Source organism: Anas acuta, chromosome 2 (assembly GCF_963932015.1).
Source record: "Anas acuta chromosome 2, bAnaAcu1.1, whole genome shotgun sequence".
Classification (NCBI taxonomy): domain Eukaryota; kingdom Metazoa; phylum Chordata; class Aves; order Anseriformes; family Anatidae; genus Anas; species Anas acuta.
Window position 1 is genome coordinate 32,203,810 of NC_088980.1, and position 25,156 is coordinate 32,228,965.

The window sequence follows — 25,156 nt, forward strand, 5'->3', positions numbered from 1 at the left end:
TTTGCTACTGAAAGGGACCAAAATTAGAAAGCACTCTTCAGAGACTTAGGAGGATAGGAAAGAGAAAAGAAAGGTCAACGTAGAAGAAAAAGGTTGGATGAATGTCAGAGCAAAGCTTCGTATGAAAGATTATTGCAAATAAAGCTTTTTTTAAACAAACATTAAAAAAAACAATATATAAATCAAGAGCACAAAAGCCTGGTTTTATGATTTTTTTTTTTTTTTTGGTGCTGTTTAATTTCTTTATATCTTTTTCACCATTGTTAAAAATGCAACCAAAACTTCAAAGGCAAGCTGCATGTGTTCTAAATCAGGACTTCAGTCCTGATGTATGACAGCACAAAAATTAAAACTAAATAAATGTGCTGTCTAAACTCCCATATTTCTCAAAAAAAAAAAAATGCTTTAAAGCCTTAAAAAAATTAGAATTATTGCTTGATCTTACTTTACCAACCATAATGTTTTCAGCAGAGTGAATGACAAAATATTACATTAAAAAGAGAGAAAGAAAAAAGAGTTTTGTCTGAATATATCTGAACACCTGTATTTGGCTGTCCTGCAGTTTTGTCAGATGCAAGGGGAAAATGAAACTTTACAGTGATTTGTTTGATAGTGAATATGGACTGCATAAATTCTCAACTTATCCACTGTTTTCTGGAAGGCTCTGCAACAGTCAGAATAAATCAATGAAAACAAAGTAGTATGTTTGTGCAGGAAAGAATAATATTCTTGATTTAGCTCATAAAGACAGTTGAAGAGCAGGCAGATTCTCATGAAAAAAAAATGTGCAAAAATTTTACTCTTCTCTGTTCAAATTACGAACTTTCTAAAAGGTCAAGTTATAATTCCATTTTGTATTACTGCCATTGGACCTGATTTTGCTGTTTTCTGTCCTTAAGTGAAATGGCATGTCTGACTCCAAAGGTGTCTGGCCAGAGTACACCAGTTAAATCTGCCTGCAAAAAAATTGCCAGACTGGGGCCTTTGTGGCGTCCCTTTTCCTCTGGCATTTACTTTTACAATGGCCATTTGCTGTTCTTCTACTAAGTTGTTTTGATTGACTCATTTGTTTTATCAGGTTGCAAAAGGGGCAAGTGGCCCAAGTGAATAGGAATGCAAATGCTTTTCTTTTTAGTAAACATTTATTTGTCTTTTAAAACTCATTCATTCCATCCCTGCTCCTGTTGCTTTTTATTTCCAATTTAGAAATAGTCACAGGCTCTGATTTATATTCTTATTGAAGTCTGAGTAGTGGCATTTCTTTGCAAAGATTCCTGGATATTGGTGTGATCAAGAGAACTGGTTATTTACTACTTGTCACTTTATCTTAACTGTTATATATAAAGGTTCAAAAAATATCATTCTGTTGTATATAAAGGTTCAATTTCATATTAAGATAGCAGACACTCTAGGATAAATTTTTTGAGCATTATCCATAAGAAATGGATAATTATGGGTAGGAAGTCAGAGTAAGCAGTGTGCAGACAGTCTCTAAACTAAAAGTAACATTTGGCAAAGGCTAATATATATTTCTGAACAGTTTTATGAAGATGAATCAGGGCTGTACTATTTGATCAATTTATTTATTATTATAGTTTGTTATATAATGAATACTTCAGAACTATGAATACTTCAGTTCTTATAATGCATATAAGACTGGCTATACTTTTATATCATACAAGGACAGGGAGAACCTTCCAGTGAGTTTGAGACATTCTGTGTCCTTTTGAAAGGTCTTAGTGTACTGTCCTAACTTTAGCACCTAGCCTTGCTCTTTTAATTAAAAGCACAGATTCCTTAGACAGCCAGTGGAGTCTCTGGAAGCTGACTCAGAGTACCAGTGCTCTCCAAAAGTGTGTGGCCAAAAAAAATTCCCATCCTAAGAGAGATTTGAAGAATATCTTAGAGTTAATTGCAGATCTTTGGATATTTGCTATGTGCTAACATTGTAACTCCCACATATGCACTTCAGAAGTTACCAGAATTCATTTTGGAGACAGTTACTTTGACATTTTTAATGTGCACTGTTGATAATATAGATAACTTTTTTTTTTTCTTTTTTTTTTGGTAATTTCTACAATAAAGGCTTTACAAGTTTTAATCAAGCAAAAAGATTTTTCACTGTTTTGGTATAGATGTCACCAAGAACATAGTTATAGAAGCAATAAGTGTGCTCTGTGCATTGAACATTAAAATATGACCTGAAATTTTGTTTATAGTAAAAGGAAATATAAAGAGTTTGGATAATTACAGAAGGAGAAAATAGAAGGTACATTTATGTTACCTGTGTTTTTTTCCCGTGTCTTTTTCTTCAAGAAGTTCTCAGAATTTTTTATTTGCAACAGTCCTCTGATAACTAGCTATAGAACACCCTCAGGCTGGCAAAGTGTCATTACCTTTTCCTATTATGTTCTCTCCTGTCCAATGAACTGCTAATATATGTGTTTTCTCTTTTTCTCATTTCATTTCTAATTAAGATATCAGTGGCATGTGAAAATGCACAGATGAAAAATTTGAATCTGGATCCACTGAAAGAAGCATCAATAGAGGCTCTTTCCAGAACAAGTTTACCAGTTTGGCTCAAACTTTCAGCCATCTGTAGGATGAATGAGTTTCTCAGTTTAGGCTCAGATGAAAATGTTTACACACTTTTTCTTTGAAACAGTAAATCTAAAGATTGAATATAAAAACCATGCACAAAGGAACATTATTTGGGTTATAAGGTCAATTGGTCTAAGTTAGGCCAAGTGAGATTTACGATTGCTTGCACAATAGAACCCTTTTGCATATGCTTTAAGATAGGGTTATTAATTAAGTGAACATCTACTATTCTGGACCTTTGCCTTTTTCAGTATAGAGTGACAGATTCAGAAAGTAACCACAATACAGCAACAAATGCTAACTAATTTCAAAGTTTCTGTCTAAATCTAAAAAAAAAACAGAGGAAATAAATGTTCCTCTACCTCTTTTGTGTATACTTTTTTTTTTTTTTTTTCTGTTAGCCTCTTTTCTATAATGAAAAACAAGTTTGAAGAACATGAGCACTGTTCTTAAAAGCAGTTGATGCAAAAATGGCACTGGGGAATGGCACTAGATTCTAAATAAAATCTAATCTGATTTTTTTTTTTAATAATCTTTTAATTTTTTATTTATTTTTTTCTGATAATCGAATATGTAAAATCAGCTATCAAATCAAAGGTCATTCGTTACCATTTACACAATGCAACTGCCTGCAAAAAGCCACAGACAGAAATTCAGACAGAGCTCGGATCCAAATATTAAATTATATGTACAGTATAGGGTGCCACAGAACAGATAATAGTCACCTTGAAACACATTTCTCCAGAGCATTTCCAGACACAGTAAGGATGCAGGAAGGTCCACTGTAGCATGTACAAGAAGTAAAAATATCCTGGTCTTAAGGGGTCGCAAGGACTAGTCCTGCCCACTTCTTGGACAATCAAAACAGGATAGAATGAAAAACAAACATTTGTTTGCTTGTTTTGTTTTGTTTTTACATCCTCCTCTGCCTGCCACCACTTACACCTGTATGAGCCCTTCTAGTTGCACATTCAGGAAGTATGGGCTTCATACCTCCTCAATAAGGAGGCAACATCCAGGAATGTGGAACTGTATAGATTTTAGTACTAAAGAAGTGTGTTTTTCTAGTAGCTACCACCAGTAGAAGTCATCCTCAGTTTGGAAATGTGTTCTTCCTTTGCCTACCGGCAATACTTGACCCCAACCATGTTGTCTATTTGGAGCTGAGAACACGTCCTAGTGTTATAATAAATATGTAACTTTCAGATTATTAATTTCACAATGGTTATGTGGGAAAGGAAACAAAAGCTTTTTCTTTGTAATAATCATTAAAAAGCCTTCCAGGCTGTTTTTGAGCTGTTCCAAGCTGGGCTAGGTATATGCTGGCACTTAGCATCTTGAGACAGCCATGCATATAGAAGGGGCAAAAGCTACCCTTTCCCCTTCCTCTAAAGATTTGTATGTATAAAAAGGTCACTTATGGTGACTCACTGGAATAAGACATAGTCTGGAGAGGCATGAAAGGAGTTTAAAGATTAGAAAGAACAACTGCTACTGACTCTTTGAGTCCCAGTGATACCAAATGCTTGTGTATTCATAATGAAATCTGTTCTGACTGATAAAATGTGGATCTCCAAGTATATGTTTGAGCTTTAGTGTGGATTTTATTCACAAATTCTAAATTTATTTTACTGTGATTAGAAGAAGAGAAATGTTTACCTTTCGTAAAATTTCGCTTACGATTCAAGAAATATAAATTCATTGTAGCCATGAGATTAGTTCAGATTTTTTTCTCTGAGACCATGTAACAGTATGTCTCAATATAGGGCAAATGATGTGATAATTCCCAGACAGGCTATCTTGTTATCAAATACCTGCTTATTTTAATGTGTCTTCACTTTGTTTGCTCAGGGTGTTATCAGTACCACTTTTGCCTACACATATAAAGCTGTCACATGGAATACTGAATATTTGCACATGGAATTACTGAATATTGTCCCATGAATATTTGCAATTCAGTGCCAGCTGCCTATGTTTAGACCTTGACTAAGTTGGCAGCTGGTCAGTGAACAATCCAGAGTTCACTGCAGACAAAATCTGAATCATTTCCATGTTAATATAACTGTGGGACTGTCTCATCTTCCTCTGTGTACAAAGGATGTGAAAGTATATCCCTGGAGAAGAATTCAGAAACGCTGTATGTTATCTGCAGAAATAAGTGCATAAACTTCCTTTGTTCTGTTTAATTTCTGACCATTACTGATGGTTATTAGAAAATCTAATTCCTCAACAATGTTCAATTGCATATTCATATTAATTTTTGTTCTCGTTCATCCATTCAGACAACCAGTAATTTCCTTCCTATGCCTACATTTTCTTTTAGTCTCAAAAATGTACTTATCTTATTTGATAAGTTATTTTCATTGACCCAACAAAAACTATGATTATTTTCCCAACTCTCCCTTTGTCTCATATTTTGTTTTCTTTTGTCTTTCTTTCTGTTATATAATTACTGTGAATTAACTAATTCAATCTAACATAGCATCCAGCTATAAAAATTAGGTAAGAACAGTGGAAAGATGATAGAAACTTGATTCATTACCACTTCTTTTATTAAATGAAATCAGCAGTTTGGCCAAAGCTGAGAATGACTAAAAAGTGCATCCTTTTCTGCTGGAGTGATGCTGCATGCCCTGGTGAGTGGAGCATTTCTGAATTTGAATTTTTCCTTGTAGAGCTTCTTTATTTATCTGTATAGAGACAATTAAACACCTTTGTTGTTAGAGGTTTGTAAGTGGCTTTGCTATGATGTTTGTATAATTTTTCCCAAGCTTTTGGCTGCTGTGATTCTTCAACTTTGTCAGAAGGAAGAATAAACGCAATCCTGATGTTTGGTGTAAGTTGTTTGCTAAGATTCGGGTGCCGCAAGGGGGTTTTGGGTTCTGACAGAAGGTTATTTTACTTGTAGCAGTTAAAACTCTGTGGGGAAAAACAGTAGCTATTCTTGTAGTAGATTTTCAGCGTCTCCATTTAGAAAAGCCAATATACTGTTTTCTCTTGAAGAATAAATTGCTGGTGTTGCTCAAGAAACAGTCTCTTAACACTGAGTGAATGATTTTTGCCCTATTTTGAACTTCCCTCTTTTAAGAAGAATGACTAAGATGACTTTGGTAATGCAGCTGCAACAACATCTGGAGTCCTCAAATTACCTTGACATTAGCTGGCTGGGTTTATGTCAGAATATAACACAGAAATGTCATTGTTTGTCTTGATGTGTCTGTTGTTCAATGAAGATTATGTCTGCCAGCTTCCCTTGATACTGCTTTCATGCTATGGTAACAGGAGAAATAGTGGCCATTTGCTTATCTACAGATCCTACAGAATCAGGTTATTCCTGAGTGACTCTGCTCTTCACTCTGCACAAACCCAGAAAGTAGTATTCCCTGACAGCTCAGCTGCCTGAAAGTAGTTTTCACTCAATGCTTGAAGTTTACTGAAGAAAAGGTAGAAAACCACTGTGTGAAGAAGTCCATGAGAGTTTCTGGTTGGTTCTCATGCAGTAATTTGTAGTTTAGCGTTCAGCTGCAGAAGCTCACAGAAGGGCTTTTTCTGGGAAGCATATTTCAGAAGACTGAAAAGGCATCGATGGGATATTCCAATGAAAGATTTTGCTCTCACACATGTATGCAGTGGGAACATGTTCTGAGGAAACTGAGGCTAAGCCTATTCCAATCAACATTGTATCAGAACACAGTTTTAATTGTACATGAATCCCTCTTGTTCATTCAGCAACTGAATCTGGCCCTATTGCTTACAAAATGGGAAAAAAAATAAAATAAAATAAAAAAATTGAACATCTTTGCTCTAATGCTTTAAAAATTCTACATATCTGTGATGAGGATGAATCACATATTTCATTCTGGGAAACAGCAAATAAAAATATTTTCTGCATATTTTCACCTCCTGTGCATCAGAATGGAGTGACATCAGTTCTGCCTCCACTTGAGGCCTGTATAATTCCGTGCCACTTTGTGTGTGTGTGTGTGTTTGTGTGTGTGTGTGTGTGTGTGTGTGTGTGTGCGTGTGTGCTCCCAGCAGCTTAGGGCTTATGGTTCTTGCAAAGTCTGCTGTCTAATAACATGTATGACTAAGCTCTGACATGACTTCTCCATTCAGAAAGGAGGCTATGTGGAGCTACCTGTGTCATTCCAATGTTAGCTACAGTTTCTTTTAGTCTGAGGGGTTTTACCTGCCATTTCAAGGCATCTTTGTGTCCTTTTATTAGTATGAAAAGAGACAAAGGGGCTGTTGTATGGGTTGAAATCACTTTCTTTATTTTTATGTGTTTTTGTAATAGAACAGCATAATAGAAAGTTGCTCAATGTATTTTATTTGGAAATTGCAATTAATCAGAAGACTGTAAAGAGTCAGACCCCAAACCTAGTTTTAATTCCATTTCCTTTAGTGAGTTTTACACATTACCTTTTCAATAAGTGGTGACAGGCAGTGCATTTCTTGGTGATTATAGCATGTGTCAGGTGGGGTTAACAGGCACAAGGCCAGAGGGAAAGTAACTACTCAAGATGTACAGTAATCCCTTAGAAATGCACGACCTTATTTCCTCCTGATATTATAAAATGATGTTTATTAAACAATGTGATCCAAATCCTGAGGGACGTTAGACCTCTGATAGTAATATTGAGTTCACCAGGAGACGTGATGCCAAATTGGTCAGGAAGTCTAGTATTTACCTCAAGTCTTTCCATGTACAAGAACCCATCCCTGATACGCTTATTGTATCTATGTCCCTCATCTTGCAAAGATGAATGATTCACATCTGGAGGCCGAGTCCTTAGATTATGACATATGCTGATTAACACTGGCTAAGCAACTTAACCTTAATTTAATGTGCTGTGTTGATGTGGCAGGGTCAGTAAATGACTGCAAATAAAGTGAGAGCCTTAATTTTTAGACTCAGAGAAACTGTGTATGTTGGAAAGATTGTTTAATCCATGCTGCTTTTCTTGGCAGAATTTTGTAGACCATCTTCAGAAAATGGCAGTCAGTTCTCAGCTTCTGAGTGATGAGCTTTAAATCAGATCCTTTGTGTTAGTCTCTTGGGTCAATTCAAAATTAACTGACTTGGCTTTTTATCAGTTAAAAAAATATAAATCTGGATCTTCCCATCACATTGTTGGTCATAACTCTGTGCCCATATTTCAGCTATACTCATTTGTAAGAGAAGAAGCTTTGCCCTACGTATTTTTAAAATATTTCAAATTATAGGAAGTAGCATTATAATAACCTTCTCCAGATTTAATCAAGCTTATTGATTTAATAGTAGTCAATAGTAGTATTTGATTTTCATTCAATCGTGAATGAAATAGATTTCTCATACTTGGAATTATTTACTTATTTTTTATCAGATGTTTTGTTTTTGAGCCAACTTCTTGCTGAGTCTGAAGTCAGATTTGGAGATATAATCTCCAAATTAAGTAAGTTGTAACATCAGATGCATATTTTGTGTATCAGTTTAAGTCAAGCAACTTGACCAGATTTGGAGGAACCTATAATGGCATCAATGCTACCACTTGCACTACCACTTAGCAAATTTGACAGTATGTGGGCCAGATTTTAAGATGATAATTATCAATCTGATTAGGCTATACACACAGAATCCCATTTGAGACATTTCTAAAGTCTTTTCAGAAAAAATAAAGTAAATAAAAAAGAAACAAAACCCACACAGAATGGAACCTCCACCCTGCAGATGCAGCAACAGCCTGATTCAGAGATGTGAATCTGAGTTTCTGACATGCTACCTTGTTGTCTGCAGTTCTGCATTTTCCCTCTTGGCTTTGGCTTTCTTATGCAGAACAGCTATGTGTTCCTGGAAAAAAACATTGAAAAACTCAGTGGGATGGATAATCTTGCTTCCTGTCCAGCTTTACAGAGAAGGGGAATTGCTATGTGGGAAGCAAAACGAAAAAGAGGGAGGATGGCAGGAGAGGGGAGAAGTTATTACTTGGGCCAGGTGTGAGACAGGACAGAGATGAAGAGAATATGAGGAAACCAAGAAGAAAGGAAGTCATGGAGCATGGTCTTACTTAGTAAGAACAGGCCTAAAAACATCTAACTGGTTTTGGGAATATCCAAAATCTCCTGCTTTCAACTCTGGCAGTTGAAATTTGTGGTTGAATTTTTTCCCTCTGAATCCACATGACAGCACTACAATAGCTCTAAAAACATGGCCATTATTTTGTACAATACTGTGACCTTTCCTGGAGGATTCTGAATCCCTGTTACTTGATAATACAAAACACAAAAGAAATCCTGTACTTTTTTTTTTTTTTTTTTTTTTTTGTATAAATAAGCTGGGAAAAGAGTTTAGGGGAAGCTTCTTTCTCCATGTGTTTTCTCTGAAGAACACTTTGTCAGATGGGTAGTGCTGCTGTTGTATATATATGGTAGAGGTATACTAATGCCTTTTTCCTGGATGACTGAGCAAATGCAATAGACTATGTGACCCACTTGGATACCTGGGTGCCCAGACCATCCTACTCAGCATTGGCAAGATAACCCTACCCTCTAATGAGACAAATTTGCATTATTTGGCTTCTGAAGAGACATTCTATGCATCCTTGAGTAAGTATATAATAGAGATTTAATAAGTTATGTTCAGTGTAGCAGCTCAAGAACAGCTAATTATGAAAAACATATTACTGTAGAACTAACAGGCATGCAATAAAAACATCTATTACATAAATTGTTAATCCATAAAAAATGTGTTTCTGGGACCATTGGTATTTATTTAACGTACAATTACTGTCTAATTTAATCTAAATTAAATGCCTTCTTAAGACATGTAATTTAAAGTCTTACTGAGCTTCCTTCTCTGGAATTAAAAGTAAGAAATCAGCAGCTAATGCCTGGAGGCCAGGTCTTTACCATTTAAATTCAGGTATCTTAGCACTAACATTCATAATTTCAGCCATTTGGAAAATGTTTTTCATGAGAATATATTTGGCTTTAAAATCTCCCTTTTCCCCTCACTCAGGGCCACATCCTGCCAACTAAATCAAGCCTCTGACTTAATCAAAATGAAGTTTTGATTGAATAAAAGGTACAGAATTAAGACCTGAGAATAAAATGTCTTTTCTTATCACATAAGACAAGTTTTGCAAAATGTTCTAGCTCCTGCCAGTGCTGGAAGGGTAAATTATCATTTGACTCCTGTATGGATGTATTTATTTAGGACACGTAGCCTGATGACTCATGAAGTTATGTAAAAACTGATCCAGTTAATTTTAGATGCTATTGTTGGAAGAATATCAATGAAAATTAATCAAATAGTCGCGAAGGAACCACAGGGATGGAGCGCAGAACACTGGTGGGTAGACTTTTGGCAGCAATCATCGCAACAGTTTTAATGAGAGGAAAACACATTCTCAAGTAAATTAGAGAGTAATGACATGATTAAATGGTAAATAATAGTTAAATACATGCTTGGAGGTCCAGGATAGAGACTGTGGAGTTTTTGTGTTTTGGGTGTATTCCTCTCAAGGCTGCTCTGAATAGCCAAAGGAGCTCACCAGAACTCTGCCTGTAATTTAGGGTCGGATTGTAGCTTTTAAGATGCTGAAGCTGAAAGAGCTGTTGGGGCCCTGCTGCAGCAGGAGCCTCGCTGAGGCTTTCTCCATAACCCCTAAGCCTTGCCAGCCTTTTGGTTGTTGACGTGTCCTCGTTTTTCCAGGAGCCGCCTCCCCTGAGCAAAGGCCAGCGTCATGGCTCTGCTCAGCTCAGGCTGCTGTCACCCATGCGGGAGACATCTGTTCTCCTTATGTGCAGCAAGGGAGAGGGAAGGGTTCTGTCTTCTTCTGAGGCAGGTATAGACCCCATTAGGTAGGTGTTTGCACATTCAGTGGTGGGCAAACTGAATTGTATATATGATTGTTTCTGCAAATGAGGAGTGCTGCAATGTCAGCTGGGGTGGGCACCTCTATACAGACCTCTCCCTGTCTACTAAGAAAAGGGGAAAGGATCACATTCACAAGTTGTCTTCCTTCTCAAGTGTTTCTCCCAGAATGTGAGGCTGTATGTACAAACTCTGATTTGTTAGCTTTACCTCACCTACCTGTACTACACAACAAAGTTTTGTGATTGAAGGGGACTGGAATGGGTTAAAGGTGTTTTACTTGCTCTTTACCACTTTCAGGTTGTCAGGGTAAGCATACCCCGAAAGCAAAAATAGAAAATTGAAATACTTCCTGGTTCTCTTTTTATAGGTTTTAATGTATTTTATTGGTTTTCAATAAGTCTAGGTAGAATATTGGTGCTCCAGCCACTTTGTTCAAATGAAGCAGAAGTGTCACCAATCATTCCTTGCTGTTTGCAAAACTAGAGGGAGCACGAGGGGAGGCTGTCTGTTACAAAAGGAAATAAATAAATAAATAAAAACACAACCAACAAAAACAGAACTCAGTGCTAAACTGGGACATCAGACAGTCCACTAAAAGCTGACTTACTTGATTAAATGGTAATTCAAGTGAGCAGCACACTGTGTCCTCCAACAACAGCCTGGCAGCTTGTTCATTAGTATAATACAGCATTAATTTTCTCTCTTTCTGCCTTCCCACAATAGAACATGTTATAACATGAGGCTGAGTATTGTATTTCCTCCAGTAATAACACTGGAGGAGGGGAAAGGGTATAATTGAAGAATACTTGTTATGTTTTTGTTTTAAAAGTTTGTATTTTCACTTCAAAGGTCAGTAGATAACAGCTCATATATTGTGTAATTCTCTAATGCATAACAATGCCCAATAACACAAACATTCAAGTTGTCCACTAGAAAGTAAAATTCATGATTTGCAATCTGCAGTAAAATAATTTAGTTATGCTACTCAAAGTTTATGAGTACATGTCTGTTAATGCATTATTTGAATGCAACATGGTACTTAGATGATTGATGCAGTTTGTAACCATGATTAGAGTGTTGGCTGCTGCCACAATTACACAGATTCAGGGAACATAGAAGAAAAGTGAACAGCAAATCAGGCTCTTGGAAAATTGTATCAAGTTGGTAAATAAGAACTCAGAAAGCAAAACATTAATAACATTATTTCTCAAAGGTTATCATAAAATTGGCACATTAGTAAATTTGTTTGTACTGTAAAGGATCCAGATATTTTAAAATATTTTTTCTGGATTTTTTTTTTATTCTTCTGTATATAATACACACAACTGCATTGTTCCAAGAGGATCTTGCAGCATCTTCTCCTCTTCATATTTAGGTAGTATCTTATAATTATTTCAGTTTTAATCTGCTCTTCATTTTTTGCTTAGGTGTACAGTTTTTCATACATGCTACTTTTTTGTCAGCAAAATGCAAAACAACTGGTGAGTGAGATTTTCAGAAATAGTTCATATAGAACATTCAGAATAGTGATTATTTTTTTTTTGTAAATCAGAGTTTTTTCACTGTATTTACAAGGATTATAGCAAGTCAATATTAAGTGCTTTTGCAAATTCTACCTTGGATGAATAAATATATGCAAAGGAAACAGGAATTTTTAATATTTAAATTATAAAAAACATACCTGAAAATAAATGTTGGCACAAAACCTTACAATTTTCTGGTGCACTGCAAGAGCATAACTGTAAAAAAACAAAACAAAACAAACAAACAAACAAACAAAAAAAAGTGCTATTTCTCTGAAGTACAATATCACTAAGCACATTTACAGTAAGATTTGAAAAATACCCCTGTATGTATATTTTCTCACTTATTGACTGAAACGATTGGAAATATGATATATATTTTTAAAATAATGTGACATTTGTACTGATGCTCATGGACACAAATAACTGTGGATGCTCCTAAGGCTATTTCAAACCCTGAGTGGTAGGTGTCTGTCATTAAGACAGTACTCAGATTGTAAATGGCCCAAAGGCAGCCGTGTAGAAAAATTGCAGCCCCAAAGAAGGGATGCCCATTTCAGGCTGGACTGAAAATCAAGTGCTGGTGTTTTAACATGACTTTCCACTTTATATCTGAACCTTCGTATGTTTTTATAAAACTCCACTGATCTATAATTCTTATGCATTAGAGTAAACCCATTACATTTCAAACTGAAATGCCAGCATTAAAGCCAGCATTACAGCTGGCACCTTTGTCAGCAGGCAGAGTAGAAGGGCCAAGAATTTCTGCTGATTTCTAGAAATACATGTGAATTGGAAGAGCTAGGATAGATACTGCATGTTTGTCTTATTCCTTTTTTGCCTGAAAGTTGTTCAGTGGGGTGTCAAATATGTGCTTAGTCTCCTTATATCAGGGGAGATGACTACTTCTTTTCATGGTGGTTGTTACTATTTTCTTCTTGTTTTCCTTAATTATTTGGCATGAACTATAGTCCATCTTAAAACTATTACTTGACTGGGATTCCTTTCTTTCCATTTTGTTACTGCTGTGCTCCAGGGGATTTCCTTGAGGAAGCTAATATCTTTCCTAGGTTGCTGCAGTGACACAGGATCCAAGTTTCTTTGTTAAGACTTTCCATAACTCATTCAGTCTCAGGCACCATTGGTATTGTTGGCTGAAGTTATTTCCTCCCTTCCTAGGAAGACACCTTTACTGTCTTGGGGTATTTATACTGAAGAAAAGACCCCATCATGTTGATTTGGTTTGGCAACATTTTTTTTTTTTTATTTTATTTTTTGTTACTGTGATTTGCGTTGGGAAAGATAATTTCTATGTGGCTCATTGCATATATCCCCTCTCAGCCAGTAATGATTATTATAGCATTGATACTAGGAAAATTACTAGGAAAGCAAGAAGTCAAATTAACATTACAATGGCTATGAGATATATTTTGTATGGTTGTCTAAAAGAAGAAAAAGCCATTGAGATGGTCTTTACATTTATTGCCACACATAATCCAAAAAATTATGGTGTGGCTGCAGCAGCATTTAGTCACATAATATTTTCAAAATGTGCGGGGAAAATAGGGAAGATCTTTCCATTTTTCACAGAAGCTGTAATGTGAGGATGACAGTGCTTAGAAGTGCTGTTGGATTTCTCACCGAGCCTAGGAGTGGGTTGTAGCGTTTGTAGATGTGGGGAGTCTGTGCCTGTTCATACTTCATTTCCTTTAAATGCTGTATGTACGACTCACTTTATGCTGCTGGCACTCTCTTGTTATGAATCTGAAGATCACATGTGTAACATGCAGACAGAAATAAATCCTGTAGGTAAAAGAAAGTAGAAATTGGCTAAAGATCAAAGGTTATCCTCATTCCATTCCTTCCTTCACTTTTATTATCCTGTCTAAATTCAGTCTTTTGTAGAGAGGCTTTGTTTTTTTTCATGAAGAAAGGTTGAGCTTAAATGAGAGTTTAAGATTTTATTTGTTTTTCAACCCTGTATGTAATTTGAACCATGGTGTAGTTACTTTGCTAGAATCAAAACCACAGTTCTTAGAGGGTACAGAAGATTGTGGAGTGGTTTAAGGAAACAATATTTCACCCTAAGTGTTCTGTGATCAGCTATAGATTAAGTGACAAGTAGATCTTTCTCTTTTTTTTTTTCTTTTTCTTTTTCTTTTTATTCTTCTCTTTCTTTTTTCTTTTTTGTTCTTGTTTCTTTCTCTTTTTTCCTCTTTTTCTTTTTCTTTTTCTTTTCCTTTTCCTTTTTTTTTTCTTTTTTTTTTTTTTTTCTTTTTCCTTCTCTTTCTCTTTCTGCCAGAATAACTAAACTAAATCTGGTATTATTAAAGTTCCTGTTCTAAAAACAGTTGTCTTCATGCTTAACAGAGTCCTAATATGTAAATTGAACTAGTTGTGCATTTATTGTTTGCCAGATCAAGCCTTGTTTGTCCTGGAAAATTTCTTTGGAAAATATGCTTGTAATTTTTTGTATTTTTGAATATGTGGTGACCTTCTTCACTAGAACATGAAAAAAGGTGGTGATTTTCCTGTCTTTAAAGAACCCCAGACTTTAGCAGGTATTTTCAAAGTGCTTTATTTAAGACTATGAAATGCACTGGAATGAGTTGTGATGGCCATCAGTAGAACAACTAAATCAGGCCAAGTAGAACAGTTAAGAACATGTGACGGGTATTTAACTTCAGTAGTTTCAAAGCTTTATTTATCATTTCTCACTTAAAGGAGTGAGTAACAAAAACAAACAACAGCTGTTCTGGGAAACCAACACAAAACTTGAAATATCTCTTCTCTACAAATTAACATTTGTTCATGTAATTTGTTTTGTTGTTAAAAGTCAAATAAATTATTTTTACTTGAATCGCAGATGAAAACTTTGTGGCAATATTTTTGTAGTTATAGATCACCATTGAAAATAGAGTACCATCATTTTTGACTGTGATGCAGAATTGCTTAGAACATTGTGGGGCAGTAGCGAGCAACACTGGTAGAGATATGCTGGGCAGTTTCATCTTATACCAAAACTTTGAATCAAAAAAGCGATCCAGTTGTTAGTGATGTTTCCAAAAACACTTACAAAATGGAGCTAAGATATGACATGTTTCCGCTATTTTTCACTCCACAACTCAAAGACCAAATACAAAGAAGCAAGCTGTAAACAAAAAAATCATTATCTCATTTGAAAAATACAATTATTTTTAACTATAATGTAATAGCTTAACTACAAAAGTTATTTGTCATATCAATGACATGACTGAACAGGGTCACGTTATCTAAATCTAAATAACATGGTTATTTGTTACATTGATGTGCAAATGAGACGAGAATCCGGAGTGACAATGGTTAATGATGTTACAAAGGGAGAGACAACCTCATGTTTCAACTAATCTCCAGCTATTAAGGATCAGCATGAGGGACATTATCTCACATCTGCCTCATACAAAATTCCATATACCTAACTCCAAAGCATCTGGTGTGGGCCATAGTCAGAAACAGGATACTGGACTAAATATATCCCATGCACCCTGTGCAATATCTTTGAGCTTTCTACATTCTTACACAGCAGATGTGAAATATGCCAGTAATATCTGTTCTGCTTTAATTATTTTCACTACTGTATTTTAATAATAGGTTTTGGTCACCTAACCAAGCAATTGCTGAAGTTAGCGGATGGTCGTGTTGTGCTGGCACTGGAGGGAGGACATGACCTTACTGCCATCTGTGATGCATCTGAAGCCTGCATAAACGCCCTTTTAGGAAATGAGGTAAAACATAAATCATAATAGGTGGAGAGAATGATCCAAGTTTGCTGAAACTCCTATCTTTGATTTTCTTTTAGTAACAAAGGCAGCAGACCTTTTTTCTTTGGGTATAAAAAACAAGCATTTTGAACACATCTCAGATGAGCTAAAAGCATGCTTTGGTTTGGATAAATATCTCTAAATAATATTATTATATGAATCATTTAGTGTTTTCCTAAGTTATTCCCAGTTCTGAGTGAGATTTAATACTTCAAAATTTGCATATGGTGATGTACTAAATAACAGGCTTGACTAACTGGTAGACATGAGTATATCATTTATTAGGATCAGACCTTCCAGCCAGTTATCATGGGAAAAAAAAAAAAAAAAAAAGAAAAAAAAAGAAAAAAAAAAAAGGCTTTTTCAAGGTATCTGATAATCTTAAAGATTAGATATTGCAATGACTTTTTTTTTTCAGTATTTTGACACTGCTTCTACTGGTGAGTGGAAGAAAAAAAAAATAAATCAGAGGTTCTTGAAATTGAAAAACATTAATAAAAAAGTGTCCAAGACTTCAAAAAAAAAAATCAATTTAGAAATGAAGATTCATGTTGGTCTGTATGCAGTTTAAATGGAATGTCCAATTTGCACATATCAAACACCGTATATATTATGAAAAAAGTTTTGAGAGTGGACTGACAGCCTAACTAAACATGAGTACATATTAGTTATGTAAACAAGAACTAGATAATCACTTGTCTGTGAAAATTGGTTCTGTTGTATAGAAAATATCTTTTCTCCTATAAATACAGTGAGAAGGAAGATAAGCTTGCTGAAGGTGCAGACAAAGTCATTTATGAAAGGACTGAAATTTTTACCATAAACTGTGAATTTTGTGAGATCTTGTTATAAAGTTCAGTGTGTTACCATTTCTCCCCAGGGGAAATGGTAATAGCTAAATAATTTCACCAATCAAGTGTGTTAGTGCTAAATTGCAAGCTAGTCTGTTCATTCCCTTCCACTTAAGTCTTCATACCTATGAGAATAATGTGAAGTAAATGTATCCTCTGATGGAAATTGGATAGAAGGCTTTACTAAATGTTCTTTTTAACCTTTGCTTTTTATCTTTCTGACCCATCAATAAAAAAAATGCTTATTGTTTATTACATTATACATAGAATGAATCTAGTGATAGCTTTCTCAACAGTATTCTCAGAAATATCCAGAAGTAGACATGTCCATACAAAAAAAAAAAAAAAAAATCTTTCATCTGGGCTTTATCTTCTGTTACCTTTGACAAGACCCATAAGAAGCGTATTCCAGTCTTGTGACGTGTACTATTGAAACTGATGCTTAGCTCAGTGCTACTCCTTTTATTTAGATGCTGAAATATGAAAACCTAGCTTGAAGTATTTGACAATCTTAGTGAATGCAGTATTGCCTTCCCAGTGAATGCTTTCCAGGGCATTCGAAATACTCATTCGTATTCTGTTGTGACTTTCCCTGTGGTAGTATGTCAGTGGATTTTCGTAGCTCGTCTAAACCCACTCTCTGAAATTTGCACCTTTATGGGACTAATGCTAATAATACAATGCTGATGATATGATGTATCTTACTCTGTAGATGCCTGGGTCCCTCTATCCAGTTATGACCATTTGGTGGTGCTACCCATTTATGCAAAATGCTTTGTTTTGTTTTAACACTGTATCACACCCAACTACCATTTCGGCTGTTACTGACCAGCCATTATCTAGTACTGACTGCCAGAAAAGGAATGGGATAAGTGGACTGAAATAGAAACTTTCTTCCGTTTTCTTTTAGAGTAAGCAGGGACTTGGAAATTAGATAATTTATGAATCTATCTGTTTGCAAAATATAGCAAAGCAAATTTTAAGAGAGACAAAAATGTAGTAACAGATTGAAGACAAACATAACCACACTGCCATTTATAATTCACTTATAAAAGAACATGATCATTAATAACTTGAAACATCTCATGCAATAAGCATTATTCTCATGTGCTCTTACTCACAGCTGCGTCCTCAGGGACATGCATTAAATGGTCTGGTGCAGCAGAATTTCAAAGAGAAAATACACTGTGGCTGCTGAGAAGACAAAAATACTCCAGAGGGGATGTCATTACCAGTACTACCATAAGAAACTGATGTTTGCTTAAAAGAATAAGTAAAGGTGTTGCCGAGGAGCAGACATTAATGAGGAAGTCTGATACTGAGTTAGCAGTTAGAAGTCAGCACGTCTGTTGACGTATACAGATTTATGGCAATCTACACCACATGGCCTATAGCATGTACACTGCTTGATTTCAGCATACTATTCATGAACTTGCACAGCAAACTACAAGTGTATTCCTGCCAAAGGCAAGAAAAAAAATGTTTTTCTTCTAATAACCAATTATTGTAATTTGAGGATGAATTCTTCCTTGAATGCAATTCTTTACAGGTGATTAATAGGATAATTATAACTTATTATCTGCCCTTCACTTTTACAAATAATGGTGTATTCTAGTTTTAAAATGTTGGCAAGATGAACTTCAGTTTTTAAACACTACATATGTAATTGAACTCAAATTGAAAAGGTTGGGAAAGTCCTTTGTAAGGTAATCTGCAGTTTGTCAAATGTATTTGTTCATGTGCTGAGGATTAGAATTCATAAATATTTTGCAGTTTTTGAAAGCTTTTTTTTGTTGTTGTTTTTGGACAGGACTTGTCAATACAAGAATCTGTGGCTTCATATGTTCTATTACCAGCAGAATAACATACCAAAAAAAAAAAAAAAAAAAAGAATTGTAAGAATTGTTAAACTAGTAGCAACTTCTAGCTTTCATGCGAGCTTTGCATTAAGAAGGAAAACAGTTTGACACCCAAAATAGACATACTTTGTTCTTAGTTATATGTAGCCTATAGGTCAGAGATCTATTTAGCAAGATAACTTTTTACTCATCTCTTAACAAATGCAAGTGGAGTCACTACAAAAAGAATACACTATCAAGTTAATCTTCTTTAAATAATTTGAGCATGGCACAGGAAATTCCTGCATGCAGTTGTTGATTTTGAAGACTAACCAAAAAAACTATTAAAAAGTCTCTTTTTCTTGGAAGAGCTCAGAATTTAAATGAGCTTTCAGCCCCATCTATGTGTGGTGAATACTTCTGAACTTCTCTGCAGAAGTCCTTTTGAACAGCAATTTCAAAATTGAACAGAAAACTACGTAGGATTATAACTGTATTTTTTACTGATTGGAGGTACTTATATTGGTAATTGTGTATTTCTAAACCCCAATACTATTCCCTAAACATAGGCACCCAGTCCCTTTTCAGACGCTGTAGGGGTACCTAGGACATTTTCAAGGACTGGTTGAAGTAACATAGAATGTAGAGGAGACCCACACCTGTTCTCTGTGGTACCATGAGATCAGGCAGAACACCCCATAATATCTGAAATGGCTCCATTTAGTTTGGTTGTGTTTGGACAGCTCATTACCCACTTAAATAATGAGAAAAATAAAATAAAAAATATAGAGATAAATGCAAAGATACCTTTTATAAAGACAAATTTATTCATTAGAAATTTTATATATATATATTTAAATAAAGATCTGAAGATCTCAGGTTTGTGGTCCTTATATCCGTGTACAAATTTCCATGTCTCATTGAGAAAAATCTGTTTGACCATTTGCAGAGCTAATTAGGAGCACTGTAGGTTATCTTCTTGGAAGGAAATCTTCCCAAGAGGTGGGAAGAGATTAAGCAGCTGGATTCTTTGAAATCCAAAATAAAAACATGGAAATTCTTCTGGAAGGTAAAACGCAGGGTAAGCATAAGTTGCTTTAAAATGTCCCTGAGATTTCTGAACATGATTTAAAAACTTCTCCATTAAATGAGCATCTGTCAAAACAAAGGACATGCTAGATTCAGATAATTAGAAAACAGACATTTCTTTTAAGCCTAAACTTATTCTGAGTTACAGTCTTGTGTTTAAAGTTCAGATCTCTTATTTATTAAGACAATCTTTAATCTTTAAACAGTTCTGCAGGTTTTCACAGATAGGTTATATAATTTCAAGCACTTATCTTTAAAGCATATATATATACATATCAAGTAAGAAAACAATTAAATGTATTTGTATTTTATTCCAAGAAATATGTCAAAATGGGTTTCAATATTCAGATTTTCCCCCAGGTCTATCCCTTTTCGTGACATGTGGTAAGGCTGCTGCAAATGTGCAAAGATAAGTTGTTTTCTTTCCTCTACATTACTTTTGAAGAGGCACTACTGTGATTTGAAAAGCCCTCCGGGATAAGCTCTCCTTGAGCTCAGTATTCTGAATCCTGCAGCTTATTTCCAGCATAACTACATTAACTTTGGGGGTTCTTTGGCAGCCAGAGAGAATGAGGAAGGATTCCTCCAAGCACAAAGCTCTTCAGGTCAAAACCTAATGATTTAGTTCTTCCTTCATCTCATCCCATGTCAAGAAGCCAGGCGAGGCATTTCCATGGGACACAGAAGTCAGTCTAACATCCTGGGCCCTCTGATCTGTCTACAGGTTTGGGCAAAGACTCTTAAGCTCTACAGGGTACAGCGTTATTTTTCTGTGGTCTATAACAAGTGATAATTGGTCACAGATGGGGTCATATTCTCCTCTGCACAGAGGAAATGGTAAAGTGCAGTCCACAGTGTGCTCTGCCCAGCGGGACCCTGCAACAAAGGCACACAGGGGATGCATGTCTGCTCTCATTGACTGTGGCGGCCAAGGCTGAATTTGGCCCCGAGTGCAAAAACATTTTTAAGTGACTAAATTTAACATCTTCTAGTAAATATTCTTCTGGCTTGAATTTCAGTCTGAAGCAGAATTGACAAAACATTGTGATTGGTTGGCTCCCAAGCATGCTTAAAATCTTATACTGGACAATTTTCTTGCAGAGTGTGAAGTATGTGCTTCTTTCTTGCAATCTGTTGAGCTGGCATTTAGGAGGGGATGGTAATTTAAGTGGAAAGCTTGTACTCTGCAGCTTTCCTGCTGATGATGAAAAGTTGGCATTTTCCCCTTTGTGGAATTCAGTGTGAATCTGGGGCTGCTTGCCAGCTAGGCAACAAGCTCTGCCAAGAGGGCCTGGACTGTGTTAAAAAGGGGTTATTTGCCAGAACAGGTAAGCATTTCTCTCTCCAAAATGGAAATATTCATGTAAGTGAATATGGCCTGAGATCAGTTTAAAATTGCATGGTAAACTTGGTCACAATCTTACATCCTTGTTCTTAATCTAATTCTAACACTAGAAAATAATTAACACTGAGTCTAAGCCACCTGTCAACTGCTGCTTGTGTAAGCATGGAGCTCAGAAATTGGCCCAAAAATAGAAAATTAGATGGGAAAGGAAAGTGGAGCGAGGTACATGCCAGAGGTCAGCATGGTGGCATCAAAGTCCACAAAAAGAGCAGTACTACTCAGGAAGCCATTTGGCTGAGGGAGCAGAATATTCCTAGTTCAAATGTACATATTTCCAAGGCAAGGCATGCCTTAGTTTTCAGGAACAGGTAGTTGCTAATAACCCTTCAGGCTTCTGAACCTATTTCCTAGGGAAAACTGTTATTTATGTACAACACTGTAACCGTGGATCACAAAAATACCTCCCTAAAATGTTTTTATATAAAATCAGAAAGTGCAGAAACTTTGATAAGATCACTAATATAAGAATGTAGAGGCCAAGAGGACCTGTGAGATATTTGAACTTAGTCCTCTGCAATCATGGCAAGACTTAGAACAACAAAGCCCAATCTTTGCGCTGGTATGCTTCTAGCACAGTAAACATGGGAAAGGAAGGTTGTAGCACTTCCCTCTGGAGCCTAGGCATCCCTGTGAATCTTGCCTGCCTTCTTTCCTTCCTCTGTGCCTGTCAGGACTCTCCATGCTCCTTACCATGCTGCAACAATCTTACCTGAAGCTAATCTTCATGCTTTAAAACATGACAGGGCTAAGACTATGCAGATACGGCTAGATAGTCCCGCTCAGTACAGACTGCTGTAGTTTCAGATTCTCCCCACATTCCCAAGGATCGTTTCAGATCACCTCCTGGGCGAATGCAATTTCAATCTTTATTTCCATCTTCAAATATCTGTTGATATGCCTCTGGCAGACTTTGGCGACCCAAGTGATTTTTGCCCATTTACATTGTTTTTCCTACTTTGAAAATGATTAGCAAATACAGTTTCTACTTTCATCTGCTGCTTTGGGCACAAAAGCCTGATTCAGCCATGTAAAAGCTTTGAAAATATGACCCTTTGTGTCTGGTCCAAACTGTCTCTCCAGTGGTTTGGTTATTTCTGCACTGACTTGAGCTGTTCTTCTTTGAAAGATTTCTTTCCTAACAATATATTTCCAGTGCTCTTTTCAGCTTCCATTCTGCTAGCCTCCAGATTTAATAGACTTCATGATCTGAATGCCAGTAAGTGTAGGAGGGAAGGTGATGGTGCCATATATGCCAGGTGTAGAGTAATTGCTTTTGTTCACTGTTGGGTCTAACTGTTGATATTTTCCAGGGTCACCGCTATGTCTGTACAGTTCTATCCAACCAGTGAATAGCTGCCAACAGAAATTGGACTTTCAAATGCAGATAGTCTCATTTCAAAGTGTATAGAAATAGCTGCCATAAGCCACTGGCTTTATTTCTACAGTGTTTTTGTAACAGTACTGCATTTGGACTGAACAGGATATATGATATAATAAACTTACTTCTGGAACCTAATGTTTCCCTGATATGGAAGAGGATCCAAGTCCTGTCCAGTTATCCTTAAGGTTAGGAGGCAGAATAGCTGTGGAGCAGAAGATGAGTTTTGAATATGACAGGAAAGTGTTGTGGAAAAAGAAGTTAAGCAAATGATCAAACAAAACTATTATACTCACATCACCTACAGATCTGTTAGTAGAGCTAATAGATAGGATAATGATTTTAATAATAATTGTTGGAAATTTGGCCCTTTTTCATCTTGTCTTTAGTGATTCATCAGTGTATTCTGATTTCTGAAAACAGATTTGCCATTTCTAAATATTGGTCTGGTATGTCTAGATACTCAAATGCATTCTACATGTTAAACAATTTACTTCTGTACTGATGAACAGAGGTGTAATTGATATATTAAGAAAAATCAAGACAATTTTTTGGATCCTGAAAGAATCTGTGAAGAAGGCAAAAAAAAATCTTTTTAATAGGAAATATCTTTTATCTATGTCTACGTTGCTTGCTCCTAGCTTGCTATTTAGTACAAGAGAATTTAGTACAATTCTTTCTGCAGAAAGAATCTCAAGGTGCTCAAAGAGAAAAGCAAGACACAGCTTTGAAATCTTTCATTTTGGCCATTTCAGACCTCATACTCCAGCACTGGAACTTTTACAGCCTGGAACTATTATTTCCTTTCTAGGGAGTGAATTGATCATCAAGACCTTAGGAATTAGGAAATTGTCAAAATAGAACCCTAAGCTACTCTTTAATTCTTCTTCTGTGTTCCTGTACCCAGTACAACCAAACAGAACTTCAAGACTTTTTCCTTTTCTGGGCCAAATGATAGATTGCTTTAAAAAGAAGCTAGCAAGTGATAAAAGCAAGTGCTATTTACCTGCATAACTCAAGATATGGATTATAAGAAAACAGTGTTTATTCTAAAATCTGTGAAGCTTGAGCCGTTGGTGGACATTTTAATAAATGCTGAATTTAATAAATCCTGAAGCTTTACTTCAGGAACCTACAAGTACTCAAATAGAGTGATCTATGGAGATCATGAAGTGTAAATGTTTCTGTAAATCTGATTTTTATTGTAATTGCTCTCTTGGTTCTAATCCATGATGCCTATTAGATAGCAACAATCTTCCTTTGCAGTCTGGCCTTCTCAGTAACTGAGTAGAGCTGGGACCAAGTCAGGTTCTACCAGCACTTCTCTGCGTACTTGCTCACTGTGCAGAATGGAGTGATTTATGCTATTTGAAAACAAAACATAGTGCTATTGTTTCTAGCCACAAGGAAATCTTCCAGCTGCAATCCCATATGGGATTCTAAGGAAATAATGACATGAACAGGCCTATTCATTTTAGTACTGAGACACCAAAAGTCTGGTGATATTTGCTATGTCTTTATCACTGACAGACATTCACTGCTGATCGTACTGGTAGGATCGAAGAGGTTCTGGGATTTGTAGCTGAGCTTACTTAAAATAGCACCACTAAGGGGATATCTACAATGCAGTTGCTTCTTACTTTGTGTGCTTGGATCAAAGCTGTTTTTATCTAGTTGGTGGGTAGCAATGCAGCAGTAACAACACCGAGGACAATATGTGATGGCTACCGAAGTATTTACTTCACAGGGGAAGCTGCTTGGGTGGGCTTCACTTGACCTAGTTTAAAGTAGGCCCAGGCATGCTGAATAAGGGAGATTTGTCTGCAGTACAGATGTCTCCTATCAATGATGGTTGAACTTCCTTAGCTTTAGAGAAGAGAAATTGATGTTGATATTACTCTTGTTCACCTTGACATGGTTGGCACTCCTGATTCTGCAGAAAGCACACCTCCACCACCAGCAGCCTGTGTGGGGAAGTGGTAAAGTTGGCTGGTCTCTAAACACAGTTTAAGGAAAACTTAGTTTGAAGATTTAGCACAAAAAGGGGCATTTAGCCCAAACTATGCTTTACCCTTTTTCTAGGAGAAAATATATGGATATAAACCACAAGTAGATGAATTTCAAAATACAGTTGTTTTTCACTTGGTTGTCATCCCCATGAATTGATAGGGTATAGTAATTTCTGATGATAATAATAGTAAATACTATCATACGTTTATCTTTTGCAAATCTGAAATCCAAATTAGGACTAATCCACGTCCTATGAGCAGAAGAAAAGTACAGTATGTCCCCATGTACTGAAGTATCAGAGTAAAACGGAAAAATACTGTTACCTCCAGATCATAAATGGGGATTTAAAATGAGTGGGCAATTGTTACGGAAAATAAGTGTTAAAAAGGTGGCTATATCAAAAGTGTCCAGGGACACTTTTTAAAATATTTAGGTACCTAATTTTCCTCCATGGGAAGTGGTGAAGGTTGGCTCATATTCATTGCAGGGAATAAATAATTATGTGTAGTATCTCAACACATCCTTCTGCTAATTTATTATGATGCAGACCTATGCAAAGAATACACAATTAAAACTGGCTAATTAAAATGCAGTTGGCTCTAAAAAAAAAACTTACTTAGAGAACTTTTACTGCTGATCTGCATAAACATTTTTATATCCTACTTTATTTGAAATTAATGCAGAGCTAGTAAAAACAGCTGTTTTATGTTTTTCTTCTAAAAATCTTAAAATGTGTAAGATGGTTAGATGCAATAACACCAGAAAAATGAAGATAATAGAGTGCACACTTCAGTTCCAGTGTG

The 25,156-nt window shown here is 35.9% G+C and overlaps 1 protein-coding gene across 17 annotated transcripts in view; it reads left to right on the top strand.

The window, feature by feature from the left end:
* The window catches only part of HDAC9 (histone deacetylase 9), a 476,309-nt gene that overhangs the window by 429,402 nt on the left and 21,751 nt on the right, over window positions 1-25,156 (top strand). For all 17 annotated transcript variants that reach the window (XM_068674122.1, XM_068674124.1, XM_068674117.1 and 14 more), the window contains one exon: window positions 15,613-15,746. In XM_068674122.1, coding sequence (XP_068530223.1) covers window positions 15,613-15,746 — 134 coding nt within the window. The remainder of the gene's footprint in view (window positions 1-15,612; window positions 15,747-25,156) is intronic.